General features: G+C 39.5%; 1 protein-coding gene across 1 annotated transcript; it reads left to right on the plus strand.

Moving 5' to 3' along the window:
• Positions 1-6247: 6247 nt before the first annotated feature.
• Positions 6248-8696, plus strand: LOC137499047 (uncharacterized). Its single transcript, XM_068227096.1, has 5 exons — positions 6248-6300; positions 7556-7767; positions 7857-7951; positions 8053-8242; positions 8334-8696. Exons 2-5 carry the CDS (start codon positions 7612-7614, stop codon positions 8538-8540), a joined length of 648 nt encoding a protein of 215 aa, XP_068083197.1. The 5' UTR covers positions 6248-6300; positions 7556-7611; the 3' UTR covers positions 8541-8696.
• Positions 8697-9027: the final 331 nt, after the last annotated feature.

Below are 9027 nucleotides of genomic sequence, written 5' to 3' on the forward strand. Positions count from 1 at the left end.
GGACTTTTTTACTAGAAGAAAACCGGACAGAGTGAAATGCAATTTATGTTCTATTTTGTCTGCAAAGGGACCTTCAACCAGCACAATGACAAGACATTTCAAACTTAAACTTCCCACAGTTTCTATTTTCGTGTTCCGCTTGTATATTGCGTATGTGAATTGAGCACTGACGAATGTTTCTTCAACTGTGCGAGTATACTTTTAATTGGTGAAAATAACATTGTGACATTTGTAAACACCTGTACTGCCAGTGTAATCGTGACAGGTGTGTTTCAGAATGAATGAAAACATTGTTATCCTAAAAAGAAAATTTAGACATGATTTTTTTGGGTATTTCATTCAGAGTTCCGACTGCTTTCTCACGTGCCGTGAAGTTTTATCCTGGCCCTAATTACAATACAGGCCAATACATTCAACTGGTGAAAATATTCTTGAATTAGTTACTTTTAAACACCTGCACTGCCATTGTAACCGTGTTACGTGTATTTCATATTGACCGGAAAATCTTAACCTAAAAGCAGCCTTTAAACGTGATTATTGGGTGCGAATTTCAGTGTTTCGACTGTTCGTTCACGTTCCGTGCAGCTTTATGCTGGACATGGCCATAACTACAGACAGGCACACACCACACAGCACGTTCCCGCTGGCGCGGAGCATGTAATGTTGCCTCTCGAAGTTCTCTCTACTGCGCAATTACAATCCCGTGTGCCCACTGCACAGTTCAGCTAGTAGGCGAAGGGAAGTGCATAGTGGCGTTTCTGACGGGACAGCGAGTCAGTCTCCGTGTCGCTTCAGAATGTTTCGGAACAATTGACACTCGGTGTTCTGGAACAGCGGAACATAACTGTGCACCGGCACAGTGTGCCGAAACAGGGACATAGTGCCCAACCCTATTACCCACCCATGCGGGGCAATGGCACGCATGTACTTCTTTCACTACAGAAGAGACAAACATCGTCACATATATCATCTGACGAACTGTTGTTGTCTTGAAAAAGTACCTTCTTTGTCTTTATTTCTTAGAAGTGAAACTTCCACTGTGTGAAGAATTATTTAATTTATTTTCCGGGTTGAACCGTGTTGTACGCATATCACGTACAGTTTGCCGACGTTTCGAATACATTGCAGTATTCTTTGTCAAGGCGACTGAAATACCCCTACTCAATCCGAGGTAATCAGTCTCCCAGGCAGAATTACACTACTAGAGTGGCCTTGATCTTGGCCTTTTATATCCTAGCCTATCTGGCTGACGTAAGCCCTGGCTGTCTCGCGAGGCTTCTGGAAAGTTTATGTCACAGCCAGGTAGTGGGGGCTTGCCCGCGCTGTTATGTAATGGGGTTGCGGCCCGTGTGTTTATGTTGTGGTCTGTATGTCTTAAACTGTGAATGATGGGCATCCAAGAATTACTGATTTTGTATCCTTCTTCTAAATTTATGTTATTCGGATGTTTGTTGATTTCGATAGCCTCGCGGATTTTTCTTTCCAGATTCCAAGGGATAGCTGCTAGGATCTTGGTCTTGTCAAATGATATTCCGTGCCTAGTTTCGTAGGAATGCTTGGCTACTGCTGAAATATCTGTGTTTTGGTTCTTGGTGTGACGGATATGTTCTTTTAGGCGGGTGGAGATCAGACGTTTTGTCTTTATTTACTTGAATTTGCAACTCATGTCTTCTTGACAATATTTATAATCGTTTCTTTCTCTTCTATTCCAACTCCTCAACTTTCTGGATGTGGCTGTCAAAATTTCAGTGCTGCTTAGGCCTAGACCTTTGTGTTTTCGCACAAAATGTTAATGCTCTGATAGGGATAGGAGAGGAATTGATATAAAAACAATTCCGTTTTCCTTGCAGAAATTAAAGGAGGAAAGTAATGTGTGACTCAAGAAGAAGAGTTGGATTGTTCACTTGATGATTGCGTGTGTGCAGTGAAATGCTTGAGCCACGTCAAGAACAAATCCTTATTCATTTATCCTGACTTGGAGCACACGTAAATGCTTCCTGGAGTGCCTCCACGTGTTATTGAAGTAGGCATCCTCACACCATGATATGCAGTATAAACATGGGTGGTATATAATTACCCGTAGGATTCATGACGAAACATAGTCAGCTGGTCACTGTTCCTATTTGTTTTTGACCTTTGCGGGCAATTATTGGAGGTGGCTTCTGGACGGTCGAAATGCTGGTTTCGTCAAGGTTATAAATACGTCATGTGGGAAACTTACATTTTTCACTGACAGTCAAGGCATTATGATAAAGTCTGTCAACTTCTGCTTTATTAAATGATAACATTCTGCTTACGCTAGTTGCTTCGTGTTTCCGCAGGCTGAGTTCTGGGTTTCTTGTCAAGAAACCTTGCGCCCAATAATTTAGTAGTGCTGTTAATTTTTTTAGAAAGATTGTTCCTGTCCGCAAATTCATAGGCAACATGACGTAGTTCTATGATCGCCATGCTGTAAAATAACCTAGCCAACTGAAGAAGGTGAGAACAGAAATGTACGCACTGAAGGGGTAATGAGACGCAGAGCGCGTACGATTACCTCTCTACAGACACCTTCTGTCCTGCCATTTTATAACCGATGAAGGAAAAGTGGAAATCACGTGTGTATCACAAGATATCGCATTTCACGTTAAGAAAACTGAAGATTTTGGAGAAAAAAGTCGACAGTTTAGTACGAACATTAATGAAAATTCAACTCTTCTGATGTAAGATGATGTAACAAAACAAATATTTCTCCACAGCACAATAAACATACGCAATCCAGACTACTTGCTACCATGGGAGGGGATGCGTCCCACTGCCCCTCTCTCCCCTACGGGTTATTCTGCTAAGAAGTCCAACTGAAATAAATCGTGAACAGTTTAAGATACTGGCATTATGTCTTCACTTTCGTTAATGATATTAAGGAGCTCATAGTTCAACATGCAGTGCTTTCCTAGCCTTTTGACAAAATTTACCGTCACACACGTTTCCATATGAGAACTGCTGATGATAAATATCAAGCTCACACTCGTAGTTACTGGGACGTCGCGTCGCGCAGCACACGAGAATTGGTCTCGAGAGGGTTGCCTATCATCCGCTGCTGAAAGAATTGGAGCAAAGTCGGGTATTTTAGATTACACGTTCCACTCATGTGTAATGGGAGTTGCATATGTAGCAAAACACATCTTCCCCGTCTCAAGTTCGAATAATGCACGCCCCTAGTATCCAAGTAGGTGTACATTCTATCTACTGTTATTCACAAATATGCAGGGTTATTCAGCTAAAATGTCCACCGTAAATATGTCGTGAACAGTTTAAGATACTGGCATTATGTCTTCACTTTCGTTAATGGTATTAAGGAGCCCATAGTTCGACATGCAGTACTTTTCCAGGCTTTTGACAAAATGTATTGGGTCACACGTTTTCATATGAGAACGATATTTGACGCAATAACTGCCAATGATATACTATACTACCAAGTTTACAGTCGTAGTTACTGGTACGTCGCACAGCTTTCACTACAGGAGGATCGGTCTCGAGAGTTGCCCATCACTAAGGACAAGGAAATCCTTAATAGCTGGCAACCATGTATTGATAGCCAGTGTCCCTGTTGAAATTGTTACGATTTTGACGTATTTCCACAACTTCCCGTATAATCATAGACCTTCAGTGTTAAGTGTGGGTAAGAGTTCAACAATCTTGGAACATGTCGTGACCCGAAGGTACAACGTGCTCGGCTATTGCCGACTTACCCGAGACTGATATTTCGTTGGTGTTCCTTGATACGAGCACCCAAGGACCAGCATGTTTGGACAATGTATACCTTGCAAGAAATCAGCTTCATTTCCTGTATCAAATCTTATTTACAATAAATCAATAACAGTAAATGTCCAGTATCAAAAAGGTGGATATTTACTGTTATTGATTCATTGCAATGTACACCTTGCTGCAAGTGCAGGGAATTTGGTATATCCCAGGGTATTAGTGGGGACAGTCTGTTCTTGCTTTTACCCAAAATGATCATGATGCTTGTTTAAAGGGGCCTAACATCTAGGTCATTGGCCCCTAATGGTACAAAATGCAATGGCAATGAATGAAGGGATAAATATGAATTCAAAATAATCAGCAAAGCCAACTCACAATACTGACAGTTGAAAATAATTCCAAAATCAATCCACTGGGTAGAATTCAAAGAGATGAACAATGATTATGAACTTAAAATAATCAGTGGATTCGACCCGCAATGCCTCACATTCCCAGAAACTGTGCTGAAAAATTAGCATTACTGACCAAGGAACTGCTTACAAAGCACAATTCTGAATCAATGAGTCTTGTTGTCCAAAGGGGTCCAAAATCCAGGTAACGGCTCCTCATAATGGTATTTATCGCTAGTAAAGTAGAACCATGGTATTTCTCAAGTCGTGGTATTAAACACGAGTAGCGTACTCATGGTGTTGCAAACGTTATGGTACTAAAACATTGTCCATCGTACACGTAACACATACTTATGGCGTTTCTCACATAATGGCGCCACTCATAGGCAACGCAAACCCATGGTGTTCCTCACATAGTGGGTACTTATCACAGGCAACGCCCAGACATGTGGCATTTCTCACAATGGTACTAATCACAGGTATAGTCCTCTCCGTGTAAGGACGTACACTAAGGGTGCAACCTTACCCTTTCTCCCCTGTAATATTAAGGTATTGGTTTATAGTGACTTTTCTTGCTGTTGGGTCTTTTTCAGTGTCGGTAACCATACAGTTTAGGGACCCTACTTGCCGATACGACGTCTTACTGTTACCGTTAATCTGGCACGTTGGCAACGTTCAGTCACTGTTCTAGCGTGAATTGTGTGTTGCCACCGCATTGCCTCTAAAGTCACTAGCGATACATTTGCGAGAATATTTAAAGCATATTTTCTTTTTCTGTGGGATTGTAAATCTATTTGGCTAATACCAGGTAAGTAGAATTGTGGCATGTTCGGATAATGCATTTAATAACATAGTTTGTGTGAAATGATGAGCACATCATTTTATTAATTACGTTCCTATTTCGTCCCATACTTATACGAACAGAATTCGATTGGGATGTCTAAGAAGGAAGAAAAATCTGCAAAAACTCCTCCGAAAAGGAAACCAAGGTTACGTCCTTTACAAGCTTCAGGTCAAGAAATGCTTGTACATTGCTACGAGCAACTGAAACAGGAAGACGACGAAGAAGGTATCAGTCGTAGTGATACGAAGCTAATGGCAAGAGTTTCATTATTAACTGGGGTAAGTGTTCGTTTTTATCTTGTTTCTATGATAAGTTTCTGGCATAATGACAATCAGTTGAAAAGGAGCAGTATTTCATTCTGAACCTAACCTAACCTAACCTGATCATGTAGGCCTAGGCCTATACCGGTACCATGTCTTGTGTCGACTTCGATACGGTTCGTAGACTTAACCTTTGTGTATTCATGTTGACTTATGGTATATGTGTATGTAATATATTTCTGTGTGTGTATTCTTACAGTGTAGTTTCGGTTTAGTCCGAAAAGTAATAGGAAATTTCAAGAAGGGAGTTGAATTTTCTACACCAGGTAAACGCCGAAAGCGTGAACATCCAGTGACCGGCATAGACAGTTTTTCTAAGGAAGCGATAGCAAGGTTTATTTATGATAAATTACATAAAGGTAAGGTGACTTCATAAGGAATCTATTGCAACATTATTTATAGAAATTGGCACGCAGGTGAGATAAGCTCCCAGAAATGTTTTGTGCATGTATTGTCATACAGCTCTTTTGAGTCCCTTGTAACTCTCTTTTTTCTTCCCACAGGAGAAGTCGTAACTGTAAGAAAGGTTTTCGACCACATGAAAGCAAATTATGACACTTATTTGTACAAGGGCTCCGAAACATCATTAAGAAGAATTTTGAAGGCCATGGGGTTTGTGTGGAGTAAAGGTGATCCCTATGCGTATGTTAGAGAAAATGAAGACATTTGTTTTAAGAGATCCTGTTTTCTGAGGGAATACATGCGTAATAAGGACAGTGAGAAACCAAAACCTGTTGTTTTCTTGGATGAGACTTGGATTTTTATGAATGGTGAATATATATGTTATATATTACATTTTATATTTAAAAAATCTTGGAATAATTTATCTTCATCAGGTGTCTTTGGTTTCAATTGTGCATTTGTCTTTCAGGGTCACCCACATACTCCTGGAATAAACCACACAAATCTGGACATGATGTTCAAGGAGTAATTCGTCGACCTGTGTCTGAGGGAGGAAGACTGGTTATTGTTCATGCTGGAACGAAGGATGGCTTTGTACCTGGTATGTTCTTAATTTATTTTACTTCATTTTATTGTAGTGAGGTGATCTCTCTTTACATAGTTATGAGGGTATTTAGGGTTTGTAGTACGGATGCAGGGGGGGGCACATAAGTCTCTGATAAGACCCCAACTTAAGTACAGTTCCTGTGTATGAGACCCTCACTGGGATTACTTGGTTTGAGAATTGGAAAAGTTCAAAAGACAGAAGCACGATTTGTTGTGGGTGATTTCTGACAAAAGAGTAGCGTTACAAAAATTTTGTCGGGTTTGGGCTGGGAAGACTTGGGTGAAAGGAGACAAGTTGCTGGACTAAGTGGTATATTCCGAGCTGTCGGTGGATAGGTGGTGTGGAATGACATTGGTAGACGAATACGTTTCAGTGGTATTTTAAAAGTAGGTAAGATCACAGTACAGTGCTAAAGTTGATGAAAAGTGGGGCAAATATTTGTTTTTTTTAAGAAGGGAGTTAGGGATTGGAATAATTTACCAAGGGAGATGTTCAATAAATTTCCAAATTCTTTGCAATTATTGAAGAAAATACTAGGCCTATCCCTGAAACTACATCTTCTGTCCTAAGTGCAGATCAGTGGTGACTGATTGATTGAAATTGACTGGCACTAGGTCGGAAGTGGCATTATAACTTACCGCTCATTGAGCTCTGTACGTGGTTTTTGATTTTGACTTCTCCACTGTTATTAAAAAGACTTGCAGGTATTCACTTTAGGCCAATGATTAACCTTAGAGAGGTATTTCAATCAAAACTTACTCAGTGTATTTTCATATAATATTACTGGATATTTGTATCAGTAAATTACTTGTATTGTAGGCCTATTTATTATGTTTATTCTGCATTCGACAATCTCCACCTGAATCAGTGCTTGATACCTGACTGTTGAACACCTTCCAAGCTTCTTATTTCTTACTGCCTGATATAGGTTCAGTGTTCGCAGCAATTACATTTGTTCTAAGGTATTGAAATGGGTGTTTATACTTATATCTTTTATGCAAGTGATCGTGGACTTCTAATCCAGATATAGGCCTACTAATGGAGATACGTTCATGAGAGATGTTACGATAAAGTAGTGTAAGTAGTAATTAATTGACTTCATCATCAGGTGACTTTGCTACACAGTAGTTGGTTTTACTTAAAATCAGACAGCTTTTTGTATCATTCAACAGAAATCACATTTTTTATTAATAGGCCTATACTTTTTTTAGAACAAATAACTTCATACTAAAACTTAAAATTCTTACAGGTGCTGATTTGATATTTGCTACAAACTTGAAGAGAAATCAGGATTACCATGGTGCTATGAACAGCGAGAAATTTCAGATGTGGGTGAAGACGCAATTAATCGTAGGATTAAGAAATATAGGACCCTGTGTTATTGTAATGGATAATGCACCATATCACTGTAAGCTTGTTGAGCATCAACCAACAACGAAATGGAGGAAGGATCAATTAGTGGTAATTATACTTCATTGAATATTTCCTTCTACTGAATGATGTTTAATGATGTTACAGAAATTAATTTTTATTTTTCCTTTAATTTACAGTCATGGTTAAGGCAGAATGGAGTTTCTCCACCAGAAAATACCACAAAAGATGAGCTGCAAAGGTTGTGTAATATGAATCGAAGTCACTTAAAGAGGTACAGAAGCACGTAAACATAAGTTTAGATAATGTTGTTTACACTCGTGTATTTGACTTTCATGTATGCATAACAATATTTCTCTGTTTCTTTAAAACCAGGTACATTGTTGACGAGATGCTGCACAGTGAAGGCCATACTGTCTTACGACTTCCTCCATACCACTCATTTTTCAATGCCATCGAATTTGTATGGTCTGTGGCAAAACAGTATTATAACAAAACAGTGGCTTCAAGACCTGGTCACGGATTGGACAGAGCTACAGCTGTGTGGAAAGAATCTCTTGATCAGGTAGGCCAAGTGGAAATGTTATTTATTGGATATATGCAAGTGGAGTTTATAATATATTTGTCAGGTTGTGATACTTCAATATATCTTATAGGTGACAGCAGAGATGTGGAGAAATGAAGTAAAACACACTGAGAAGAAGATTGTCGAGTTCTACAATAATGAGGTGAGAGGTCTTCCTGAAGTGGAGGAACTAGTCATTCATCATGGAAGCAGTGAATCGGAGGAGGAAGATGAAGAAGATGAAGAAGAAGAAGAAGAAGAAAGAAGAGAAGCCGAGGAGTTAGCTGTACCATTGTAAGAGCCATTCCATGAGATTAAGAATGTTATAACTTTGCTGGGAAATAATACATTTCTGATTGCCCCGTCCTTTCTGATATAACGAAGTTACATTTCAAAATTGTGGGAATTGTGTATCTACAAGTTACAGGGCGGTATAGATGTGCAGGTGGGGATCAGTGTCCAATCGGAGTGGAATTATCTAGAACTGCTGTGGCGCAATGTGATGAGGAGCGGGCAAGGGGGGGAGAGAGAGAGGGAGACAGCACTCTGTCACCAATACACGATGTAAACATTGTACGCCTGTTAAAATACTGACATAACTTAAATTTTATACACTATCTAATGGTTTTCCACAGTTCTCTGAAAGTCACAACTCACGTATACTGTATATATATAGAGAGAATTACATATAAAAATACCTGTGTACACAATAAGTAGCCCACATATTAAATATAAATCAATTTGCTTTACGTCGCACCAACACAGATAGGTCTTATGGCGACAAA

Source organism: Anabrus simplex, chromosome 1 (assembly GCF_040414725.1).
Source record: "Anabrus simplex isolate iqAnaSimp1 chromosome 1, ASM4041472v1, whole genome shotgun sequence".
In the NCBI taxonomy this organism is placed as follows: domain Eukaryota; kingdom Metazoa; phylum Arthropoda; class Insecta; order Orthoptera; family Tettigoniidae; genus Anabrus; species Anabrus simplex.